Source organism: Mobula birostris, chromosome 12 (assembly GCF_030028105.1).
Source record: "Mobula birostris isolate sMobBir1 chromosome 12, sMobBir1.hap1, whole genome shotgun sequence".
In the NCBI taxonomy this organism is placed as follows: domain Eukaryota; kingdom Metazoa; phylum Chordata; class Chondrichthyes; order Myliobatiformes; family Myliobatidae; genus Mobula; species Mobula birostris.
Genome location: NC_092381.1, coordinates 102,396,735 through 102,423,768, shown reverse-complemented (window position 1 = coordinate 102,423,768; position 27,034 = coordinate 102,396,735). Strand labels below are relative to the sequence as shown.

General features: G+C 44.1%; 1 protein-coding gene across 1 annotated transcript in view; it reads right to left on the bottom strand.

Moving 5' to 3' along the window:
* Positions 1–27,034, bottom strand: part of tnr (tenascin R (restrictin, janusin)) — a 165,619-nt gene that overhangs the window by 29,724 nt on the left and 108,861 nt on the right. Inside the window, exon 15 of the mRNA XM_072274562.1 lies at positions 4,791–4,887. Coding sequence (XP_072130663.1) covers positions 4,791–4,887 — 97 coding nt within the window. The remainder of the gene's footprint in view (positions 1–4,790; positions 4,888–27,034) is intronic.

The window sequence follows — 27,034 nt, the reverse complement described above, 5'->3', positions numbered from 1 at the left end:
AGTTGGTGATAAGAAAGTCAAATGCAATGTTAGCATTCATTTTGGAAAGGACTAAAATTTAAAAGAAAGGATGCAATGCTGAGGCTTCTTAAGACATTCATCAAACCACATTTGGAGTATTGCAAGCAGTTCTGAGCTCCTTATCCAAGAAAGAATTTTCTGACATTGGAGAGGATTTAAAGGAGGTTTAGAGTCATAGAGAAATACAGCACAGAAACAGGCCCTTTGGCCCATCTACCCCATGCTGAGACTATTTAAACTGCCTACTCCCAACAACCTGCTCCAGGACCATAGCCCTCCATACCCCTACCATCCATGTACCTATCCAAACTTCTCTTAAACGTTGAAATCAAGCTCACATGGACCACTTTGCGCTGGCAGCTCATTCCATGCTCTCACCACCCTCTGAGTGAAGAAGTTTCCATTCATGCTCCCCTTAAACTGCTCACCTTTCACCCTTCAGCCATAACCTCTGGTCGGAGTCCCATCCAACCTCAGCAGAAAAAGCCTGCTTGCATTTACCCTATCTATACCCCTCATAATTTTGTATACCTCTATCAAATCTCCACTTATTCTTCTACATTCTAAAGAATGATTGAATTTTTTGAGGATGTGACTAAACACGTTGATGAAGATAGAGCAGTAGATGTAGTGTATATGGATTTCAGCAAGGCATTTGATAAGGTACCTCATGCAAGGCATATTGAGAAAGTAAGGAGGCATGGGATCCAAGGGAACATTGTTTTGTGGATCCAGAACTGGCTTGCCCACAGAAGGCAAAGAGCGGTTGTAGATGGGTCATATTCTGCATGGAGGTCGGTGACCAGTGCTGTGCCTCAGGGATCGGTTCTGGGACCCCATCTCCGTGATTTTTATAAATGACCTGGATGAGGAAGTGGAGGGATGGGTTCGTAAATTTGCTGATGGCACAAAGGTTGAGGGTGTTGTGGATATTGTGGAGGGCTGTCAGAGGTTACAGTGGGACATTGATAGGATGCAAAACTGGGCTGAGAAATGGCAGATGGAGTTCAACCCAGATAAGTGTGAGGTGGTTCATTTTGCTAGGTCAAATATGATGGCAGAATTTAGTATTAATGGTAAGAGTCTTGGCTGTGTGGAGGATCAGAGGGATCTTGGGGTCCGAGTCCATAGGGCACTCAAAGCTGCTGCGCAGGTTGACTCTGTGGTTAAGAAGGCATACGGTGCATTGGCCTTCATCAACCGTGGGATTGATTTCAAGAGCCAAGAGGAAATGTTCCAGCTTTATATGACCCTGGTCAGACCCCACTTGAAGTATTGTGCTCAGTTCTGGTCACCTCGCTACAGGAAGGGTGTGGAAACTATGGAAAGAGTGCAGAGGAGATCTACAAGGATGTTGCCTGGATTGGGGAGTATGCCTTATGAGAATAGGTTGAGTGAACTCGGCCTTTTCTCTTTGGAGCGACAGAGGATGAGAGGTGACCTGATAGAAGTGTATAAGATGATGAGAGGCATTGATCTTGTGGATAGTCAGAGGCTTTTTCCCAGGGCTGAAATGGCTAACATGAGAGGGCACAGTTTTAAGGTGCTTGGAAGTAGGTACAGACGAGATGTCATTGGTAGGATTTTTATGCAGAGATTGGTGAGTGCATGAATAGGCTGCCGGTGACGGTGGTTGAGGCAGATATGAGAGGGTCCCAGTCTAATTAATAGCCAGGTATATGAGTGTCATAGTCCAGTCCGTGAAGTCCGTATTCCGGTTCACGGTCTGGTCCACCACCCCTTGCTCCAGGTTTTCCTATCTACCCTGTTTCTGTTCTTGTTGAGCTAATTGAGGCAGCTGATGCTCATTGGGGCTGGCTGCATAAATACCTCCAGAGACCAGGGCATGGCTGCTGGATTGTTCTTGTCCTTACTCCTTGTATCCCTTCCTCTGCCTTCTGTTTCCTCACCTGAAGCCCTGCCTTGTCTTGCCGGTAACTCTCGCCTCCCCTGAAGCTCTCGTCTTGCCTTGCTTTGCAAGTAGCCTTGCCTTGTCTTGCTGTCTGGTCCTGGAGCCACCCTGTACCTAGCTCCCTTCCTGTCCCTTGCCTCCGCCCAGGTAAGCCAGGCAGTCTTGCCGTTACCTGGGGTTGGTTCTGTCCCTTCCTGTCCCTTGCCTCCACCCAGGTAAGCCAGGCCTCTTGCCGTTACCTGGGGTTGGTTCTGTCTCTTCCTGTACTTTGCCTCTGTCGGGTGGTTATCCGCGCCTTGCCCTGGAGTACTGCGCCCTGCCCAGGAGGAGCCAAGCCTCGCCTCAAGTCTCAGGTCTCCTGCCTCCTGCCAAGCCTCACCTCAAGTCTCAAGTCTCCTGCCAAGCCTCGCCTCGTCTCAAGCCTCAAGCCTCCAGCCTCCTGCCAAGCCTCGCCTCATTTCTTGCCTAGCCTCGAGCCTGAAGACTCCAGCCTCTAGCCTCTTGCCAAGCCAAGCCAAGTCTCTAGCCTCTAGCTTCAAGCCTGCAGATTCCAGCCTCATCCTGCCTGCCTGCCAAGCCTTGTCCTTGCCTAGTTCTGGGGTCCGAGCCAGAGGCAAGACCCAGGTACTGGGTCCTTGTCCAGTCTCTGGCTCAGAGTCCAAACCCGAGCTCCTAGCTCTCATGTCCAGTCCTGTTCCAGGTTCCTGGTTTTCCTGTTCATGTCCTTGCCATCGCCCTGTATCCTAGTCCTGTCCTTAGTACTTCAGTGTCTGTGTCTTGCACTTGGGTCCGTTCCCAGCCACCGCCTTATGACAATGAGAATGATTTAGTGAATGAAGGGGTTAGCATCTGAGGAACTTTTGATGGCTCTGGGCCTATATTCACTGTAGTTGAGAAGAATGGGTGACACGGTAGTGTAGTAGTGAATGTCATACCAGCATAGGCTCATTGAACCTGTTACCCTACTCTAACTCTCTACATAAATGTAAAATGAGAGGGGATCTCAGTGAAACCTATTGCATATTGGTAGACCTAGATAGAGTGGAGAAGATGTTTCCTGTAGTGGGAGAATCTAGGACCAGAGGGCACAGCCTCAGAATAGAAGGACATCCATTTAGCAAGAGATGAATTCCTTTAACAAGAGAGTGATGAAACTGTGGAGTTCATTACCATGTCACTTAAAGTGGAGGTTAATAGGTTCTTGATTACTAAGTCTTCAGAGGTTATAGAGAGAGGACAGGAGAATGGGGTTGAAAGAGAGAATTACTCAGCCATGATGGAATGGCAGGGCAGACTCAATGGGCTGAATGGCCTAATTCTGCTCCTATGCCTTATGGTTCTAATTGCAGGATGACACAAATGAAAGATGTATGTGAGTAATCAGTGAATGAGGGATCCTGAAGAGAGTTGTGGCACAGAGAACTAGATACATACTTCCCAAAAAATTGGAAACAGTTGGTGAAGAAGGCATAAGGCTGTGCTTAACTCTGAGTCATTGATGACAAGTATTGGGACTCAGGATGCATACATACAAGATACTGGACAGACTGCAATTGCAGTTCTGTCCAACTGTCCGTTTGAGGAATGTTATTAAGGCCAAGTGGACATGGGAAAATTCACAACTACATTACCAGGACTGCAGGGCTTGATTTATCAGGGAGAGCTGCAAAGATTGGGACTGGTTCTCTGAAGGTAAAGAGGTGGAAGGGTGACCTTATAAAGGATATAAAAATCATGAGGAACATGCTTAAGCTGAATATCGTCTCTTTCCCCAGAGAAAAATGGGAGGGAATAGGTTTAGGGTGAGAGTGGAAATATTTAAGAGGATCTGAGGGGTAGATTTTTCACACGGCTATGTGGAACAAGCTCCCAGAGGAAATGGTTGAAGTGGGTACAAAACCACTGTGAAAAACACTTGTGGAAAGAGGGTATGGGTGCAATGCATTTAAACAGGAATAGTTCATGTCGGCACTTTAGCCAAAGGGCTTGTTTCCGTGTTGCTGCTTGACTCTATAATCATTTATTTAATTAGAGATACAGCATGGGCAGGTCCTTCCCGCACACTGGGCCGTGTCATTTGGAAACCCACCCATTTAGCCCTAGTCTAATCACAGAATAATTTAAATGACCAATTAATGTACTAAACAGCAGGTCTTTGGACTGTGGGAGTTAACCGGAACATCCAGGGGAAACCCAGACGCACACGGGAAGAACGTACAAACTTTTTGCAGAGGACGTCGGAATTGAACTCTGAACTCTGACACCACAAGCTGTAATCGTGTTGTGCTAACAAATACACCTCAGTGGTGCCCCAGTGATTTAACAATGTCACTGTAAGGAACTCTGTGTATGGAGAGTTAAATCCAAATAGATTTGTAGGACTGAGATCAGGTAAAAGTGTGTGGGGAATGAGACTGTAAGTACGGTTAGTGTAGGGAGTGAGACTGGGGTGTGTGTGGAGTGACAGTTGGGTTTATAATTTGAGGGGAGACCATGATTTTGTTTGCCCCATAGAGAGCTGTATGTGTTCACAACTTCAGGAAAAGAAGAGGGAGTTAGCCAACATCGTCACATTGAAAAGCTGCTTGTATGCATTGCTTGCAGGCCATCACATCGTTCAAACGAGGGCTGTCTGAGTTGTCATATTACTGCCTTAAATAGCCCAGCTCTCTAGTTGATACTTCAGCTGATTCTACTGAACTCTCTAGTATTTACACAAGCAGAACATAGGGTCAGGTCATACCACTTTTTTTGGTAATGGAGGAAATTTGCTTAGGAAATGAGTGAAGCATATGCAATGAAATGCTTGCATGAAAATCAGGACATAGTGATTGGAAGCATGCTTTTGTTTATTTACCTAGCCAGAATTCATCTTCCAGGTTTCCAAAGCCCACACGGTAATCTGCCCACTTGCGTGAGAAGTCTGTTAGCCCATTCTGTCGTCTCTGGAACACCTGCAAGGGCAGTGCACTGTTCACTCTAATGCAGCAAGGCATTCTCTGAAAGACACGTCAGTACTCCAACCTGAGAAGTTGGCAGTCCGTGGGAAATCAGCTTACTCCGCATTTTCTTATCCCAAGCTCCTGTACCTACCATGTTATAATGCAGCCATCCACACCAATCTGTTGTTCAAATGCCACTGCAGCAGCAGAGGAAAGATGCAGAGGCGGAAGATGCCCCTTAGCCAGCCTGTGCTGAACCAACCAGGGAGAGGTGGCTCTCCTCCTGGTCAGTCATAGGGTCAGGGAGCTAGAGATAAAAGGATTGGGAGATTGGAGAGAGAAGGAGGGGGAGATAAAGAGGTGGGAGAGAGTGTGAGGGGGAGATACAGGGAGAGTAGGAAGGGAGGAAAAAGATTGAGGAAGGAGGGGAGGAGAGAAGGAGAGGAAAAGGCAAATGTGAGAGGGAGTAAGGGAGAGAGGTGAGGTGAGAATGGGAGGGAAGAGGGCACAGAAGGAGAGTGGGGAGGGGAAGAGGTACGTGGAGGTGTTGCACTTTGGAAGATTAAACATAAAATGTTACTGGCAGGATCTTTTACAGTGTTGATGTACAGGGGGATCTTGTGGTCCAAGTTCATTGCTCCCTGAAAGTTGTTGATAGAGTGATAAGGAAGGCATATGAAATGCTAACCTCTGTTAGTCTCATTGAATTGAAGAGTCAGGGGATTAAGTTGCAAATTCCAGTTAGGCTGCATATGGAGTATTGCATTCATTTCTAGTTGCCCTGTTATAGGAATGAGGTGGAGGCCTTGAAGAGGGTGCAGAAGAGGCCTACCAGGGTTCTGCCTGAATTGGAGACCATTTAGTATAATAAGAGGTTGAAGAAAGAAGGGTAGTGTTATTTGGAGCAAAAAGGCTGAGGGGAGACCGTTTATATGATTATAAGAGGCACAGGGGGAGGAGACAATTAGTATATTTTTCCTCAGAGTCCAAATAAATATTTAATACTAGGGGGCATGCAATTAAGGTGAGAGTGGCAAGTACAAAGGAAATGTGGGGTTAACTTATTTTGTACACAGAGAGAGGAAGATGCTTGGCACGTGCTGTCAGGGGTGGTTGTGGAGGCAAAGATCAACAGAGGTGTTTAAGAGGCTCATATACAGGCACATGAATGTACAGAAAATGGGATATATACATTGTGTAAGTAGAAGGGGATGATTTAGTTAGGCATCTAATTAACAGTTTAATTATTTTGCAGCACACCATGGGGCATAGGGCCAATTCCTTTATTGTACAGTGTAGGAGCGAGAGCCAGAGCTTTAATATAACGAGGGGGAGAGTGGGGAGAGAGTCAGAGGGAGAGAATCAGAGGTGGGGGGAGAATTGGAGGGGGAAGAGTCATAAACGGAAAGGTCAGAGGGAGAAGAATTAGAGAGTGGAGAGGGGGAGAAATGGGAGATGATGGGGAGACAGAGGGAGAGACTGCAGGAAAGAGACAGGGAAAGAGGAGATACAAGGAGAGGCAGAGTGGATGATGGGTGAGAGAGAGGGGTGAAGAGTGGGGAGAAAGGGTGAGAGAGTGCAGGAGAGTGGAGGGGGAAGGGGATGAGGTGAAGAAAGGGGGAAGAGAGAGAAAAAGAGGGGTGGAGAGAGGTGAGAGAGGAGGGAGGAAGGTAGCGGAGAGAGAATGGGGTGAGAAAATGCATGAGAAATTGGGAGGGGGGAGGTAGAGAGGGGATGGGGACGTAGTAGGGAGAGAGGTGAGGGAAATAGAGACAAGAGAGAGGATGGGGGAGAGAAGATAGGGAGAGAAAGTGAGAGTAGGAAGGATACTGAAAGGACAGGCAAGAAGGCTGAGGGGGCAACATTGCTCTATTGGTAGAAAATGAAATCAAATTATTAGAAAGAGATAACATAGTGTCAGAATGTGTTGTCTTATTGTGGATAGAGCTAAGGAACTGCAAGGGTAAAAAGGCCCTGATGGGAGTTCAGTTGTAAGGAACAGTAAGGACGTGGTCTACAAATTACAATGGAAGATAGGAAATGCGTGCCAAAAGGGCAATGTAATAATAGTCATGAGGAATTTCAATATGCAGGTAGATTGGGAAAATCAGGTTGGTGTGAAATTCCAAGAGGCGAAATTTCTAGAATGCCTTAGAGATGGCTTTTTAAAGCAGCTCATGGTTGAGCCCACTAGGGGATCAGCTATTCTGGATTTGGTGTTGTCCAATGAACCACAATAGATTAGAGAGCTTAAGGCAAAAGAACCCTTAGGGTAGTGATCATAATATGATCAAATTCATCCCAAAATTTGAGAAAGGATAGCTGAAGTCAGATACATCAATATTACAGTAGAGTAAAGGGACTTACAGAAGCCTGAGAGAGGAGTTGACCTGAATTGATCGGAAGGGAACACTGGCAGGGATGACAGCATAACAGCTATGGCTGGAATTTCTGGAAGCAATTTGGAAGACACAGGATATATACATCCCAAAGAGGAAGAAGTATTCTAAAGTCAAGATGACACAACTGTGGCTAACAAGAGAAATCAAAACCAACATAAAAGCAAAAGAGAGGACATATAATAGCGCAAAATTAGTGGGAAGTTGGGTAGCTTTTGAAAACCAACAGAAGGCAACTAAAAAGGTCATTAAGAGGTAAAGTCGGAACACAAAAGTAAGCTAGCCAATAATATTAAAGAAATTTTCAAAAGTTTCTGCTGATACATAAAATGTAAAAGAGAGGTGAGAGTGGATATTGGACCACTGGGAAACTGCTGGAGAGAAAGTAATGAGGGACAAGAAAATGACAGATGAACTGAATAGGTATTTTGCATCAGTCTTCACTGTGGAAGACACTAGCAGTATGGTGGAAGGTCCAGGTGTCAGGGGTCATGAAGAGTGTGAAGTTACTATAACTAGAGAGAGGTTTCTTGGGAAGCTGAAAGCTCTGGAGGTAGATAAGTCACCTAGGCCAGATGGTGTATACCCCAGGGTTCTGAAAGAGGTGGCTGAAGAAATTGTGGTGGCATTAATAATGATCTTTCAAGAACCATTAGGTTCTGAAATAATGGAAAATTGCAAATGTCACTCCACTATTCAAGAGGGGAGAGATCAGAAGAAAGGCTAATTAGTCATCATTTATTATTATATTGTAATTTGTCCTTTACTGTGCCTGTTGTCTTCTTTATTAATTATTGTACTGTCTTGCACTATTTTGTGCACTTTATGTAGTCCCGTGTAGGTCTGAAGTCTAATGTAGCTTTGTGTTGTTTCACGTAGTCCAGTGTAGTTTTGTGTTGTTTCAGATAGCAGTATGGTCCTGGAGGAACGTTGTTTCGTTTTTACTGTGTACTGTACCAGCAGTTATGGTTGAAATGACAATAAAAGCGACTTGACTTGACTTGACTTGACTCAGTAGTTGGGAAGATGTTGAAGTCGATTATTAAAGATGTGGTCTCAGGGTACTTGAAGGCACAAGATAATTTCGGCTGTCTTCATGGTTTCCTCAAGGAAAATCTTGTCTGACAAATCTTTTGAAATTCTTTGAAGAAGTAACAAACAGGATAGACTAATGAGAATCGTTGATGTTTTGTACTTGGATTTTCAGAAGGCCTTTGACAAGGTGCCACACATGAGGCTGCTTAACAAGCTACGAGCCCATGGTATTACAGGAAAAATTCCAGCGGCGGCTGATTGGCAAGAGGCAAAGAGTGGAAATAAAGGGAGCCTTTTCTGGTTGGCTGTCAGTGACTAGAGTTGTTATACAGAGTCTGTATTCGGATTGATTGAAATTAATGGCTTTGTTGCAAAGTTTTCAAACAATATGAAGATAGGTGGAGGAACAGGTAGCTTTGAGGAAGCAGAGAGATGACAGAAGGACAGAAAGATTAGGAGAATGGACAAAGAAGTGGCAGATGGGATACAGTGTCAGGGAGTATATGGTCATGCACTTTGGTAGAAGAAATCAAACGTTGACTGTTTTGTAAATGGAGAGAAAATACAAAATACTGAGGTGCAAAGGGACTTGAGAGCCCTTGTGCAGGATTCCCTAAAGGTTAATTTTCAGGCTGAGTCTGTGGTGAGGAAGGCAAATGCAATGCTGGCATTCATTTGAAGAGGACTAGCATATAAAAACCAGGATGTAATGTTGAGACTTTATAAAGCACTGGTGAAGCCTCACTTGGAATATTGAGAGCAGTTTTGGGTCCTTTATCTTAGAAAGCATATGTTGAAACTGGAGAGGGTTCAAAGGAGGTTTGTGAAAATGATTCCAGAATTGAATGGTTTGTCATTTGAAGAGCGTTTGATGGCTCTGGGCCTGTATTCACTGGAATTCACAAGAATGAGGCGTGACCTCATTGAAACCTATTGAAAGGTGAAAGGCCTTGATAGGGTGGATGTTGTGAGTATATTTCTTTTGGTAGGCGAGTCCAAGACCAGAGGACACAGCCTCAAAATAGAAGGGCGTCCTTTTAGAATGGAGATGGGGAGGAACTGCTTTCCCCAGAGAGTGGTGAATCTATGGGATTTGTTGCCACAGGCAGCAACGGAGGCCTAGTCTTCATGTATATTTAAGGCAAAGTTTGATAGAATCTTAATTGGTCAAAGCATGAAGGGATACAGAGAGAAGGCAGGAGAGTGGGGTTGAGAGGAAAATCGGATCAGCCATGATGAAATGGTGAAGCAGACTCAATGGACAAATGGCCTAATTCTGCTCCTGTATCTTGTTGTCTTATGGCTACTGAGTGAGAGGATGGTGAGTAGGGGGTGGTGAGTGAGAGGACGGTGAGTATGGTGGTGGTGAGTGAGAGGACAGGGAGAGAGTGGGTGTGGAAGAAAATTCCAAATAAAGGATTAAAATATCTGCGTTGTTAACACCCTGCACCTTGCTTTAATTAGCAGTATGCCAAGTGCTGGCCTTAGTGCACAGCACAGCTGCATAAAGAAAATGAAAACAGTGAAGGCTATGAATTGTAGGAAGGACCTTGTGGGCTGATAATTAAAAAGTCTGTCTGGTTTCCCTTCACCTGTCAGGTACAAACATATGGAACAAATTATACCTTTGTACTTTAATGACTTACTGGATCTAAGGATTTAATGAACCTTCTATATAGCATGAATAAAGATTCACCATTCAGCCTAGGTTCTCAGCATGCTTGCATTAATCTGCCTTAATTTCAAGGGTGTTTAACAACCTATCTCTTTTTTCTTAACATTGACTAATGTAATGGACTTTCTGTGTGCATGTTTAAGAAGGCTATGACTATTTTTTTTTGGAAACTTGACATTAACCCTGTTAGTGAGTCATTCTTCCTTTATTCATGAATAAAGGTATTCTCGAGTCACTTCGAAGTCTGTGTCAAATTTACTTGTGATCAACTTTCATTGAACTTCATTAGCAAATAATTTCCCCTAATAATTTGTCGCTCAACATGAGGCTCCTTTCAAATGGGGCCCAACAAACCATTACACTGTGAGTTTAAGAAGTGAGATCAGTGAACAAGACCAGTAGATGAGGAAATCATGGGGAATGTTTGACTGTGAGAGACTGAGAGTCTCCGGAGGGGTGTGGGACAAGACCAGTGGGGTAAGACCTTTGCAGATGAGGGGCCCACCCGGCCAGTGTCATCCCTGAGCTCCTGGAGAGGAGCAAGACAGTAGATGGAAGACAGGTCCAAGACCCACAGCCTACTGAATAGTCAAATTAAGGACAACAGGTACTTCAAATACTGAGATAAATTCCGGCCATACAAGGGTAGGGGAATTGTAGTGTGATTGAAAACTAACTAAATTTGATTACAGGTTGATGTTAAACAAACAAGTAAGAAATGGGTAGTAATGAAAGCAAATGTGCAATAGGCTCCACTACTATACCGAAGAGGAGAGACAAAAGCAAGGCCTGCTGATCCACCGATCAAGGCTCCGATGAATAAACATATTGAGAAAAAGGTAAAGCAGTATAAGAAGACGAAGCAACATCTAAGTATGGCTGGAAACTGGGGATAGCAGGTAGGCAATGAATTTTTCTAGTGATTTATACGCATGGAGCCAGAGTGACTGGCCCTATGGAAGAACTTCCAATTTAAAGAAAATTCCTTACTGGAAAGGTGAGACAAAAGGAGGGGACGTGGACCCAAACTGGGATTTAGAATACATGATGTTGTGTTTTAATACATGGGAAGAAGGGGCAAAAAGTTACCAGCCACCAAAACCTAAACCTAAGATGGAGGAAAAAGTACAAAAATACACCCTTCTCCTCTTTCCTCCCCCTTTGGGACTCTATCCTAAATCTGAGATTATGGGCTTCCAGAAAACCTTATTAGACCATAAGATATCAGAGCAGAATTAGGCCATTTGGCCCATCGAGTCTGCTCCACCATTTCATCATGGCTGAACCAATTTTCCTCTCAGCCCCAATCACCTGCCTTCTTCCCATTTCCCTTCATGTCCTGACCAATCACGGCTACTTTCTAGTTTCCCGGTGCTGATGAAGGATACAAGAAAAAAAAGCCAAGGCTCTTGACAGAGAGCATTATAAGATGTGCTTTAAAGGCCAAATATTTTCTTAGCCCTGAAGGGGGTAACTGCCGAAATACAGCCATACGCTCCTCAGATGAGCTACCTCCTGGAAGGAGACCACTCCAAACCCAGTGTATCCCTGGGAATAAAGCCCCCTCCCCCACCCACCTCTAAGCCTAAACATCTAGCTCCGACGGTGAAACGGTTAAAAAAGCAATTTCAAGGCACCCTTCTGACTGGCGTAACCTAATTTGGTCCCTACACTGGAGTGATAATAACAAATCCTCTTAAAATTCTTCCTTTTAGGATCCCTTGTAACCCCACCCACTTCTCCATAGTGTGACTCTCCCCCTGAAAGCAGTGGACCCGTCCTTGTGGGCATTGCACAAGGATCACACAGGTCCAGTTGCCTCTGCGGCGCCCCATCCCACCGAGCCACACTTAAAAACACATTATCGAAACTCTTGTACGGCCAGGAGTGCTACGCATGATGCAAAGCCTTGCAATACACCACATTGCCGATCCTTAAACCGGGCAAGCTGGACTAATGGCGGTTTGTGCAAGATTTATGGGCTAGCAACCAGACAGTATGGCCCATTTTCCAGGTTGTACAGGACACAACTGTTACTTCGGCTTCTGTACCATCGGAGTATCGATGGTATATAGTTACTGACCTCTACGCCACCTTCTCAGTCCCAGCGCATGAACACAGGCAGTACCTGTTCACCTTTACGTATAATAGACAACAATATACCTGGACAAGGTTGTCTCAGGGTTATACTGAGAGCCCAGCCGTATATGGAGAAGCGGTAGGAGGTGATTTGAACACATTACTGTTGCCAGGCACTAGCATCATTTTGCACTATGCTGATCTGCAGCTGGCCTCCAAGTCATTGGCGGACTGCCAGGGAGATTCTGCAACGCTGTTAAACTACCTGACAGCCCATGGACAACGAGCCTCATTATCTAAGTTACAATTCTGCCTAACACCTGGCACCCATTTGGGCTATGTTCTGCAACAAGGCACTAGCCACAAGGCACTGATGACACAACAATTGTAGGCCGTATCTCAGGTAATGATGAGTTTGAGTACAGAAAGGAAATTAAGAACCTGGTGGCATGGTGCGAAGACAATAACCTATCCCTCAACGTCAGCAAGACGAAGGAATTGGTTGTTGACTTCAGAAGAAGTAGCGGACCGCACGACCCAATTTACATCGGTGGTGTGCAAGTGGAACAGGTCAAAAACTTTAAGTTCCTCGGGGTCAAAATCACAAATGACCTGACTTGGTCCAATCAAGCAGAGTCCACTGCCACGGAAGTCCAACAGCGCCTTTACTTCCTGAGAAAACTAAAGAAATTTGGCCTGTCCCCTAAAACTCTAATTTTTATAGATGCACCGTAGAAAGCATTCTTCTAGAGTGCATCACAACCTGGTATGGAAGCTGTCCTGTCCAAGACCGGAAGAAGTTGCAGAAGATCGTGAACACGGCACAGCACATCACACAAACCAATCTTCTATCCTTGGACTCATTTTATACCGCACGCTGACGGAGCAGTGCTGCCAGGATAATCAAGGACACGACCCTCCCAGCCAACACAATTTTCGTCCCTCTTCCCTTTGGGAGAAGGCTCAGGAGCTTGAAGACTCATACGGCCGGATTTGGGAACAGCTTCTTTCCAACTGTGATAAGACTGCTGAACGGATCCTGACCCGGATCTGGGCCGTACCCTCCAAATATCCGGACCCGGATCTCGTTTTTTTTGCACTACCTCACTTTTCATTTTTCTAATTTTTCTATTTATGATTTATAATTTAAATTTTTTATACTTACTATCGATTTGTAATCCAGGGAGCGGGAAGCGCAGAATCAAATATCGCTATGATGATTGTATGTTCTAGTATCAATTGTTTGGCGACAATAAAGTATAGGAGACTTGGCCCTGAACGCGTGTCTGCCACCTCCGAGACTAGAATTTTTTTTTAAAAAAAAGATACTTGCATTCTTTGTAATGACAGATTACTGCTGACACTGGGTTGCTGAAGACAGAACCCATGATGCTGTGCTATGGACAGCCATACTGTCTCAAGTTAAACGGAGCCCTGAAATGGAACCGCCATATGGGGCTCTGGAGAAGGAATGCTCCACACACCAGCCTTGGGCATTTCTGACTACTCTAGATCCTTCCAGTTATATACTAACGAAAAGGAGGGATTTGGACTCAGGAACACGGTGGTTTGAAAAGGCCGGTGGCATATTGCTCCACTCGATGGTGCGCGACCTGTCTGACTGCCGACGAGCTGTAGCGGTGACAGCAGTGATGGTCGGAAAGGCAACGCCTATAATATTGCAGCATTCCTGCAGAGTATTGATTCCTCGTTCAACGGCTACACAACACTTCACAGCACCAAGGCAAACAGTACATATCTAATTCCTTCTACTGTTGAGTCATCGTGTAGACCTAATGATTTTGAGACACTGCCTGGATATGCTTCAAGCTGTTGTAAGGTTCCTTCCCTTCTGGGGCATCAGCGCAAGCAGCGGAGCCATTTGCACTCAATGGCGCTCGCATCTTGGCCGAGAGTAAAACTGAATATCTACACCGAATCAAGAAATGGGTTTGTGGTAGCACGTGATTTCGGTGACCCACGGCAACATTGGGGATTTATTACTTCCGCTGGTAAATGGCATGCCCAGTTTATTAAGAATTTGCCACAGGCTGTTTTATTGCCACAGCAGATTGCTGTAATTAAATGTGAAGCCCATACGCGTAGCTCTGACCCGTGGCACAAGGTAATCCTGCAGCCGCTATATCTGCCGTCCTTTCCAGCAGATATACTTACAGCATGTCTGACAATGAATTTACAGCAGTCTACACCTGGACCCCTACCATAGAGTCCTTACTGGCTGAGCAGCAGGTGGCCAGTGCAGAGGCACAGCAGCTTCAGAAAAATAAACGCTGGACCCGTGATGCTGGTGAATTATGGTCACACCCTGGTCACCGCAGACTTCTCTATGCTCTTGTTAGGCTAGGAAAAGGATGAGTGACACACCAAATTGGGCAGCAGTGCTTTGCACCAGGGCTAACAGTAGCAGCAGAACAGTTATTCAAACTTGAGAAAATCTGCAGGTGCTGGAACTGGTGCAGGACCTCAGCGGGCCAGGCAGCATCTATGGAAGAGAGTAAAGAGTTGGCGTTTCGGGCCAAAAAGTTCTATTTTAACTTCATTAATCCACAGGACTTGTTTCCAAAATGCATCAGGCTTGTTTAGATATTCCTTTGAACCTTTTGAATAGAACTTTTTGGCCACAATGAGCAAAGGTATGTTTGGAGAAAACAATGTGCAGAATTTCATGAAAAGAACTCCTCTCCAACTGTTAAGCACGGGAGTGGATCGATCATGCTTTGGGCTTGTGTTGCAGCCAGTGGCACAGGGAATATTTACTGGTAGAGGAAAGAATGAATTCAATTAAATGCCAGCAAATTCTGGAAGCAAACATCACACCGTCTGTAAAAAAGCCGAAGATGAAAAGAGGATGGCTTCTACAACAGGATAATGAAAACACCTCAAAATCCACAAGCTGAGGCGCAAGCTGAAGATTTCGCCATGGCCCTCACAGTCCCCTGACCATCGAAAATCTGTGGATAGACCTCAGAAGAGCATTGCATGCAAGACAGACCAAGAATCTCACAGAACTAGAAGCCTTTTGCAAGGAAAAATGGGTGAAAATCCCCCAAACAAGAATTGAAAGATTCTTAACTGGACACAAAAAGCGTTTACAAACTGTGATACTTGTCAAAAGGGGTGTTACTAAGTACTGCCATGCAGGGTGCCCAAACTTTTGCTCCGGGCCCTTTTTCTTTTTTGTTATTTTGAAACTGTAAAAGATGGAAATAAAAAGTTTTCTTGCTTAAAATATTAAAGAAATGTGTCATCTTTAACTTTATGCCTTTTAGAAATCAGTTCATCTTTTACTCGCTTAGCTATTCACAGTAACAGAAATTGTGACCGGGGGTGCCCAAACTTTTGCATGCCACTGTATATTGGTCTGACACATCCAAATAATCAGTTCAGTATAATTGAAATGCCATTAAAACTCATTTTGTAGAATGACTGAAACTCTTGTCAGTTAGCACACTGTAAATCTCAGGGCTACCCAATCCTGTGTCATTCTCATCATTATCCGATTTTTCATAAAGAACATGTACATTAGTACTCTTTTTGAAACTGCAACTTGAAATTTTACCTTTTTCTGTTCCCTGTGATGTCCAGTTATTTTTATCTGCCAACATGCTCTTCGTATATATCCTAATATATTGCCTTTTCTGAATTGGTGTGGTGTATGTGAGCTCCTTCCACAATGGTAACACAACTTGTTGGCTAGGCCGGTTTCTACTTTGATGTCACAATTTTCTTCACGCTCACTTTCATTCCTGATTGCAACTCAATGTGTCTCTGTCTCCCAGTTCCATTGATACAGCAATTTCAACTGCTCTTTTAAATGAGAGTTGGGCTTCAGTTAGGAGTCATTTTTGAATGCTTTCATGTATGATTCAACAAACCAAACGATCCCTCGGTGTATCATTAAGCCCATAACTGAACTGACAATGCTTAAACAATTTCTTCAGTTCAGCCACATTAGCTGAAATGGACTCACCTTCCTTCTGATTCCACTTATGAAACCTAAAGCATTCTGCAATCCACAATGGTTTCAGTTGCAAATGTTCCTGCAATACTTTCATGATATCAGCAAACTTCATTTTGATAAGTCCATAAGATATAGGAGCAGAATTAGGCCATTTAGCCGATCAAGACAGATCCATTTCCCATCTCAGTCCCAATCTCCTGCCTTCTCCCTGTATCCCTTCATGCCCTGACTAATCAAGAATCTATCCACCTCTCTGCCTTAAATATACATAAAGACTTGGCCTCCACAGCTGCATGTGGCAAAGAATTCCATAGATTCACCACTCTATGGCTAAAGAAATTCCTCCTCATCTCCATTCTAAAAGGACACTCTTCTATTCTGAGGCTGTGTCCACTGGTCCTATATTCTCCCACCATAGGAAACATCCTCTCTACATCTGTTCTATTGAGGCCTTTCAACATTCGATAGGTTTAAAATAGGTCCCCCATTATTCTTCTGAATTCCAGTGAATATGGGCCCAGAGCCAACAAGCTCGCTTCATATGACAAGCCGTTCGATCCTGGAACCATTTTTATGAACCTCCTTTGAACCCTCTCCAGTGTCAGCATGTTTTCTAAGATAAGGGGCTTAAAACTGCTTACAATACTCCGTGAGGCCTCACCAGTGCTGTATAAAGCCTCAACAATACATCATTGCTTTTATATTCTAGTCCTCTTGAAATGAATGCTAACACCACATTTGCCTTCCTCACCACTGACCAAACCTGCAAATTAACCTTTAGGGAATCCTGCATAAGAGCTCCCAAGTCCCTTTGCACCTCAGAATTTTGAACTTTCTTTCTAATCAGAAAATAATTTACCCTTTTATTTCTTCTACCAAAGTGCATGACCATTCACATCCCAACACTGTATTCCATCTGCCATTTCTTTTCCCATTCGCCTAATCTGTCTAAATCCCTCTGTAGCATCTCTACTTCCTCACAACTACCTGCCCCTTCATCTATCTTCATATCATCCCTAAGCGTTACAACAAAGCCATCCATTCCATCATCCAAGTCATTGATATTTACTGACCTGCAGCCAATCAGGAAAGGCTCCCTTTATTCCCCACTCTTTGTCTCCACCCAATCAGCCACTGCTTTATCCATACTAGAATTTTTCCTCCAAAACCATGGGCTCTCAACTTGTAAACAGCCTCATGTGTGGCGCCTTGACAAAGGCCTTCTGAAAATCCAAATACAGAACATTAACCAATTCTCCTTTGTCTATCCTTCTTGTTATTTCTTCAAAGAATTTCAACAGATTTGTCAGGCAAGATTTTCCCTTGAGCAAAATATGCTATGAGCTAATTTATCATGTGCTTCCAAATACCTCAAAACCACATCCTTAACAGTCAACTCCAACATCTTCCTAGCCACTGAGGTCAGACTAACTAGCCTATAATTCCCTTTCTTTTGCCTCTCTCCCTTGAAGAGTGGAGTGATATTTGCAATTTTCCGATCTTCAGAACTATTCCAGAATCTAATGATCCTCGAAAGGTCATTACTAATGCCTCCACAATCTCTTCAGGCACCTCTAATCCCTGACACTCTGAAACTTCCGCATACAGCTAATGTTTTCCACAGTGAAGACTGATGCAAAATACATATTCAGTTCGTCCGCCATTTCCTTGTCCCCCATTACTACCACTCTGGCGGTCTGATATCTACTCTTGCCTCTCTTTTAACTTTGTATATCTGGAGAAACTTTGGCTAGCTTACTTTTATATTCCATCTTTTCCTTCTTAATGACTTTTTTATTTGCCTTCTGTTAGTTTTTAAAAGCTTCCCAATCCTCTAACTTTCCACTAATTTTTGCTGTATTGTATGCCCTCTCTTTGGCTTTTATGTTGGCTTTGACTTCTCTTGTTAGCCACAGTTGTGTCATCTTGCCTTGGAATAGTTCTTTCTCTTTGGGAAGTATATACCCTGTACGTTCCAAATTGCTTCCAGAAATTCCAGCCATTTCAGCTCTGCTGTCATCCCTACCAGTGTTCTTTTCCAATCAATTTTGGGCACCTCCTCTCTCATGCCCCTGTAATTCCCTTTGCTCCATTGTAAAATTCTGATAAATCTGACTTTAGTTTCTTATTCACAAATTTCAGGGTGATTTATATCATATTGTGATCACTTTCCCCATAGTGTTCTTTTACCTTAAGCTCTCTAATCAATTCTGTTTTATTGCACAACACCCAGTCCAGAATGGCTGATCCCACAGTGGGCTCAACCATGAGCTGCTCTGTAAAGCCAATTCTTAGGCATCCTAGAAATGTTCCCTCTTGCGCTCCAGCATCAACCTAATTTTTCCAATTTACCTGCATATTGAAATATTCCATGACTATCGTAATATCGCACTTTTGGCATGCACTTTCTATCTCCCATTATAATGTGCAGACCGCATCCTTACTACTGTTTGTGGGTCTGTATATAACTGGCCTGCTGAATTCCTCCAGCATTTTGGGTGTGTTGCTTTGATTTCCAGCATCTGCAGATTTTCTCTTGTTTGTAATGCCCATCAGGGTCTTTTTACCCTTGCAGTTCCTCAGCTCTACCCACAACAATTCTGCACCTTCCAATCCTGTATCACCTCTTTCTAATGATTTGATTTCCTTTCTGACCAACAGGGCCACACCACCCCCTCAGCCTACCTGTCCTTTTGATGCAATGTGCTCCCTTGGACGTTAAGCTCCCAACCCTGATCTTCCTTCAGCCATGAGTCAGTGATGACTATAACATACTTGCCAGTCTGTAACTGTGCAACAAGTTCATCTACCTTATTCCATATACTGCCCGCCTTCAGGTATAACACCTTCAGTCCTGTATTCAACCTTTTCAATTCTGTCCACCTTTTACATTGCAAGTCACCCTGTTGACTGGAATCTTGCCCTGTTATCAGTCTACACATTGCTTCTGTTTGTAAACCAACTACCTCATCCTAACATTATCACTCTGGTCCCCATTCCCATGCCAAATTAGTTTAAACCCTCCTGAAGAACTCTAGGATATTTGCACCCTCAGGACAGGTGTAACCCATCACTTTTGTACAGGTTGTACTGTGGCGGGGTCCTAAATTACTCCTATGAACTGTGCTCGATTACCCCATGAACTGTGCTTTTGAAAAGAGAGAGAGAGAGTTATTTAACACCGACATCTTGTTTTTAAGAGAGAGAGAGAGATGAAGGCTGCTTTGAGATGGTGTTATGAACCCCTAAGGTTCACATTTCCTGTGGACTGTCACTTTAAGGCACGAGGAGGAACTGAGACTAACTTTTGGATTTCTGCTGAGTTCGGAGAGAGAGGGCACCGAGCAGCGCGTAAGTCGCTATGGTGACCAAGGGCAGCATTATTTGATGGACAATCGATGTTATGGTTTCTCTGGAGTGTGTTTATACTTCCCAAGGACATGGCCTGCTTGTACATTCCTACACAGACCAAGAAGGGAGGAGTTATTTGAGAGACAGTTGGTACTCTGTACGGTGAGATAAATAGGAGGTCAAATGATAGACCTGCAACACATGTTTTTGGACACTGAATGAGCTTTGTTGTGCCCACAGAAAAAGTGGGTTTTTGGAGGATCGATCAGTGGGTCTTGCAGTGAGAAAAGGGAGTGACCAGTGGGGAGTTGTCCATGTGTCCAACCTTTGCCTGGGTTGATGATTTCACCACAGAACGGTCCCCTTTGTTGAAGTCACAGTCGGTGACTTTTAAAGAATTTCGGAGGACAACAGGAAGATCGATGGCGTCAGCTCATCTGAAGACTCAAATCTCTCCCTCTCTCTCTCCATCACTACTCAACTCAATACCACGAACTGAACTGAACTTTACTCATTATTCTAACACTACCTATTTACCCCTAGACTTGAAGAAGCTTGGTTGTCATATATATTCCACGCTTACTTATATATAATCATTGCTAACCTGTTTGATTCATCTGCATTTATATTACTGTATTGCATAGTTACTAATAAATACCATTAGTTAATAGCAATACTGGACTCCAAAGTGTTTTCCATTTCTGCTGGTTCTTTAACCCGTCAAGGGGTATGTGACAGTACCTTCCCCAGAAGTGGTCCCGATGATCCATAAATCTGAACCCCTGTCCCCTGCACCAGTTCCTCAGCCATATATTCACCTGCCAAATCATCTTATTTTTATTCTCACTGGCATGTGGCACAGGCAGCTATCCAGAGACTTTCTCAGCTTTCTACCTAGATCCCTAAAATATCTCTTCAGGACCTCCTCACTTTTTCTACCTATGTCATTGGCACCAATATGTACCAAGACTTCTGTTTGTTCATCCTCCCACTTTTAGAATGCCTTAGTCCCGATATGAGATATTGCTAACCTTGGCAAACTAGGAGGCAACATACCATCCACGTTTCTCTATTGCACCCACAGAACCTCAACTCTCTTCCTCTGACTAGGGAATCTCCTATCAACACTGCGCTGCTGTTCACCTCTTTGCTTTGCTGAGCCACAGCACCAAACTCGGTGCCAGAGACCCGGTCACTGTGGATCCCCACTAGTAGGTCGTCCCCCTCAATAGCATCTAAAGTTGTTTGTTTATTATTGAGGGGAACAGCCACAGGTATACCCTGCACTGGCTGTCTATTTCCCCTTCTTCTCCTGACAGTCACCCAATTGCCTGTTTCCTGTAACCTAGGGGTGTCTATCTCCCTATAGCTCCTGTCTTTCACCTCCTCATTCTCCCGTATGAGCTCATTCTCTTCGGAGATGCAGCTCAGTGCGCCTGGTGCAGATGTGTTTATCCAGGAGAATGGAGGTCTCCCAGACTTCCCACATCTCACACAGAGTACAAAACACTGCTCTGGAACCATCCTCAGCACACTACCATGTCCTTACGGAAGAGGAATGAACAATTACTAACAAGGAGAGAAACGTATCAGATACTTAACCTCACCCAAGCCTGACCTTACCTAAATCTGACGAGCTAAAGCCACTCTAAACAATGGCACACTCAAAAGAAAGGCTGCCCTGCTTGCACTTGCATTATTTTTATTCATCGTTTCTAATAAGTCCCACTTGGAGACTGGTTGCAGTCCAACTCCAAAAATCTGCTGCAAAGCTCTGGCCCTTAAATATTGATTGCAGACCTGATTGAAATTGTTGCTCTCCGTGCGTACTCCCGCTCGGTGATTGGTTGCAGTCCAGCTTCTGGTTGCTTTGGTTGGAACAGTCAAACTTCTAAACAAACTGTTTGCTTTCCCACCTATTGCAGTCTGTAATACTAGTATTTGCTTCTCATTGGCTATTTCATTTGTTTCAAAATACTGCTCAATCCATTCTGTATAAATCACCCAGTTATCTTTTGTGCAATTGAACGTGACTATCGTCTGGTTGCCTGGAAATTTGCAAATGTCACCCCACTCTTTAAGAAGGACATAAGAAAGGAAATTATATATGGCCTTGGTAGTCTGACTTGAGTGGCTGGGAAGATGTTGGAATCTATTATTAATGATGAAGTTTTGGGGTACTTGTAGGCATATAATAAAATAGGCCAAAGTCAGCATGGTTTAGAAAAAGGATCTAGTGCTTTCCTGGTGTAAGTGATGAATAAACTCTTTTCGGGCTGTAAGCCAGGTACAGGTATCAATTATAACTGATGTTTTGATGACAAACTCTGCCATTTTCTTCGGAGATGATGCCTGGATATGTCTAGGCCATTGATATTTATACCCCCGTAGTCCGTCCCTCCTGATTGGTTAGTCCTCATCCAATCAGGTTTCTGCTCTCCCGTCTTGTTTACAATCGAATCAGTTCTTATTTAGAGTGAGACCTTCATCTTTGTTAAAATTATTTTTCTCTAGTTTTATTTCAATAGCTTCCTTTACCAGGCAGTTCCAAAAGTTATTGGTGCGGAACAGTAGTTTTGTGCCGTCAAAGTCAATCCTGTGGCCATTGTGAATGCAGTGTTCTGCTACCGCCGATTTCTCTGAGAAACCCAAGCAGATACACCTCCTGTGCTCCTTGATGCACATTTCTACTGTGCCTCCTGTCTGTCCGAGAAACGCTGCTGCGTATTCACAGGGAATCCTGTAAATGGCTCTTGGACTACCAGATAAAGATGGGAGTGTTTGTCATCGAAATGTCAGTTATAATCGATACCTGTACTCGGCCTGAAGCCTGAGAATAGTTTATTCGTCAGTACTGTTTCCTTCAGGGGAAATCTTGCCTGACAAATCTGTTGGAATTCTTTAAGGAAATAGCAAGCAGGATAGACAAAGAAGAGTTAGAGGATGTTACTTACTTGGGTTTTCATAAGGCCTTTGACAAGTACATGAGGCTGCAAAATAAGATAAGAGCCTATTGTATTGCAGTAAAGATACTAGTATGGATAGAAGATTAGCTGACTGGCATGAGGCAAAGAAATGGAAAAAGAGAGCCCTTTCTGGTGGGCTGCTGGGGGTGTTCTGGAGTTATGGTTGTCATGTGTGACGCCAAGCAGAGCTACAGGACGGATGATGCTAATGAGAGAGATAACCAAAGACAATGGAGAAACATTCAAGATGCTAATAAGAGAGAAGAGAGAACGGGAAAGAAACACAATTCAGATATTGACAGACCGATTGCTTTGAACCTGAACTGTTTGAAGTTTGATGGACAGGTGATACCACAGCAGGGGGATAAAAGGAGCAGGTTTGCTAAGGCACGAGACACGCCATGAGACCCTGGAAAGAGCAGTGTGCCCCCCACAAGTGGTGGGAGTTTGGAGGACTGGTTCACGGGAACCGATCAGAGGCTCACAGGGTGTAAAGGTACGATCGGTGGGAACCCGGGGTGTGTATCCGCCCTTGCCTGGGTGCTGGGTTCACCACGGAAGAACAATCGTATCCGGAATGGAGGGGTCACAGTCGGTGACCACAGCAGGATTAGAAGACATCAAAAGGTCTTCACGAAACCAACTGCGAAGACGTCAAAAGGTCTGCCTGAAACCAATTGCATCTCCCACTCTCTCTCTCCAACGGTACAACAACAGCGACTACTTCGAACTGCACTAAACTGAACTGAACTCTGCTTCACTTAAGATTGAACATTTTACCCCTAGACTGCGATAGAGCTTGGTTGATTCCTATTACCCTATTTCTGTGTATATGTGTGTATTATCATTGCTAACCTGTTACATTTATATCCTTACAATTAATGTACTGTATTATTTATTTCCTTAATAAAACTTTATTAGTTCCTAGTAATCACAGACTCCAACGAGCGTTCCATTTCTGCTGGTTTGGCAACCCAGTTACAGGGTACGTAACATGGTATACAGCAAGAATAATCCCAACAGCAACCAGTCTTTAGACTTGAATGTGGATTGTAGATTGAGTTTAAAATGCAGCCCAGAACAATGGTCTTCCTGAAGCTGCAGACTGGTGTTGATTGCAAACCAGGAAACATCCATTCACCTGCACGAATGCAGCTGCAGAGTCAGTGGGGATTAACGTTCATTTTGGGTGTCTGGAGTGTGGGTGCGAAGAAGGTGTTTGGAAACTATATCCAATTCAAAGGAAGCATTGTAGATATATTGTAACTATAGAATTGTCCTGTGGTTACCTTTGATCCTTAGCCTATAAAAAGTGTCGTGTACTATTGGGTCAGGTAGGCCTCTTCGTCCAAGAGCACCTCGAGTTGACTGCTCCTCTTGCAGCGTGTCGGAAAACAAGGGGACGTCCAGTGTCCCTGATGGCTACAAGTGCGTTCAGCTGCAGCTTCTAACAATCTGCGTGAAGGAGTTGAAGCTGGAACTGGGTGAGCTTCAGATCATATGGGAGGCTGAGGGGGTGATAGATAGGACATACAGAGAGGTAGTTACACCCAAGGTGCAGGACACAGGAGACTGGGTGACAGTCAGGAAGGGGTTAAGGAGCCAGTGCAGAGTACCCCTGTGGCCATCCCCTCAACAACAGGGATATCAGTTTAGATATTGTCTGGTGGGGTGTGGCGGGGAGATGACCCAACAAAGGAAAGTCACTGTGGCCGGATCTCTGGCACAGTCTGCCTCTATGACTCAGAAGGGAAAGGGATAGAAGAAGCACACTGTGGTGATAGGGGATTCATTAGTCAAGAAAGCGGTCAGGAAATTCTGTGGGAGAGAATTTCCGGACAGTATGTTGCCTCATGGGTGCCAATTCCCAACATACCCTGGATCAAGTCCTCAGCATTCTTAAGTGGGAGGATGAACAGCCAGAAGTCATGGTACCAATGATATGGGTAAGATGAGAGACAGGGTTTTGCATAGGGAGTTCGAGGAGTTAGGTGCTAAGTTAAAGGGCAGAATCTCCAGGATCATGATCTCAAGATTGCTACCCGTGCCACATGCAAGGGAGGCCTGAATTAGGAGGATTATACAGCTTAATATGTGGCTAAGGAGTTGGCTCAGGAGGGAGGGCATAAGATTTTTGGATCATTGGGCTCTCTTCCAGGGAAGGTGGGACTTGTACAGAAGGGACAGTTTGCACCTGAACCGGAGGGGGACTAATATCCCAGCGGGAAGGTTTGTTAATGCTGCACAGTGGGGTTTAAACTAGAGTTGCAGGGGGATGGGAACCAGAGTGCCAGTACAGTTAGTGGAGGTTTTGTGGAGGCAGACTTTGGTAAGACATCTCAACCATAACTATAGAGAAGGATCATGGGAAGCTGAAAGGCCTGAAGATGGATAAGTCACCTGGACCAGATGGTGAACACCCCAGCATTCCGAAAGCGGAGGCTGAAGAGACTGTGGAGGCTTTAGTAATGATCTTTCAAGAATCACTAGATTCTGGAATGTTTCTGGAAGACTGGAAAATTGCAAATGCCACTCTATTCTTCAAGAAGGGAGAGAGGCAGAAGAAAGGAAAATATAGGCCAGTTAATCTAATGTCAGAGGTTGGGAAGATGTCGAAGTCAATTATTAAAGATGAGCACTTGGGGTACTTGGAGGTACATGATTAAGTAGGCTGTAGTCTGTCTGTTTTTCTCAAGGGAAAATCTTGCCTGACAAATCTGTTGGAATTCTGTGAAGAAATAACAAGCAGGATAAACAAAGGAGGATTTGTTGATGATGTAAACTTGGATTTTAAGAATGCCTTTGACAAGGTGTCACACATGAGGTTACAAACCCATGGTATTACAGGAAAGGTTCTAGCATGGATAAAGCAGGAGGCAAAGAGTGGAAATCAAGCGAGCCTTTTGTGGTTGGCTGCCAGTGACTAGTGGTGTTGACAGGGGTCTGTGTTGGGACCAATTCTTTTTATATTATATGTTAATGATATGCATGATGGAATTGCTGACTTTGTTGCAAAGTTTGTAGATGATATGAAGATAGGTGGAGGGGCAGGTAGTTTTAAGGAAGCAGAGAGGCTACAGAAGGACTTAGACAAATTTGGAGAATGAGCGAAGAAATGGCAGATGGAATACAGTGTCGGGAAGTGTATGGTCATGCACTCTGGTAGGAAAAATGAAAGGGCTGACTATTTTCTAAATGCAGAGAAAATACAAAAATCTGAGGAGGAAAGGGACTTGGGAGTCCTTGTGCAGGTTTTCCTAAATGTCAGTTTGCCGGTTGAATCTGTGATGAGGAAGGTAAATGCAATATTAGCATTCATTTCAAAAGGACTAGGAAAAAAAGCAAGGATGTAATGTTGAGGCTTTATAAAGCACCATACCTGGAGTATTGTGAACAGTTTTGGGCCCCTTATCTTAGAAAGGATATGTTGACACTGGAGAAGTTTCAAAGAAGGTTCACAAAAATGATTCCAGGGTTGAATGGCTTGTCATATGAAGAGCGTTTGATTGCTCTGGGCCTGTATTCACTAGAATTCAGAAGAATGAGGGGTGATCTCATTGAAACTTATCAAATGGTGAAAGGTCTTGATAGAGTGGATGTGGAGAGGATGTTTCCTGTGGTGGGAGAGTCTAAGACCAGAGGACACAGCCTCAGAATAGAGGGGAGTCCTTTTAGAAAAAAATGAGGAGGAATTTCTTTAGCCGGAGAATGGTGGATCTGTGGAATTCTTTATCACAAGCAGCTGTGGAGGCCAAGACATTATGTATATTTAAGGCAGAGGCTGATAGGTTCTTGATTGGTGAAGGGATATGGGGGTAAGGCAGGAGATTGGTGCTGAAAGGAAAATGGATCAGCCATGATGAAATGGCATAGCAAACAGAATCGATGGGCCAAATGGCCTAATCCTGCTTCTATATCTTATTGTCTTATGGAGAATGATGTCTGCTGCTTGCTTTGCAGAATAAGGACTTCTATATCCACCAGCTATATCCGGAGACCTCGTTCACGGTCACAACAGTTGCCAGTGAATTGTGGTGTTCAGCAGGGCAGCTTCAACCCCTTCTTTACCCATTACATTCAATGATTTGGATGATGGAATTGATGGCTTTGTGGTCAGGTTTGTGGATGATATGAAGATAGATGAAGCAACAGTTGGCGCTGAGGAAGCAAGGAGTCTTTAGAAAGATTTAGACAAATTGTGAGAAAGGGCATAGATGTGGGAGATGGAATGCAGCATAGTGGATTGTATGGTCATGCACTTTGGTAGAAGGGAAGTTTCTATGTCTGTAGGCTATTTTCTAATTGGGGAGAAAGTTTTAAAATCAGAGATGCAAAGTGAGTACTTGTGTAGTATTCCCTAAGGGCTAACTTGCCTGCTGAGTCGGTGATAAGGCAGGCAAATGCAATGTTAGCATTCGTTTCAAGAGGACTGGAATATAAAAGCAAGGATGTAATGCTGAGGCTTTATATTGTACTGGTCAGACCACAGTCAGAGTACTGTAAGCTGTTTTTGGCCCTTTATCTAAGAAAAGATGTGCTGGCATTGGAACGGATGCAGAGGAGGTTCGCAAAAATGATCTGGGAATGAAAGGGTTAATGTATGAAGATAACCTTTCAGCATTTAGAAGAATGAGGAAGGAATGTCTCATTGAAATCTATCGAATATTGACAA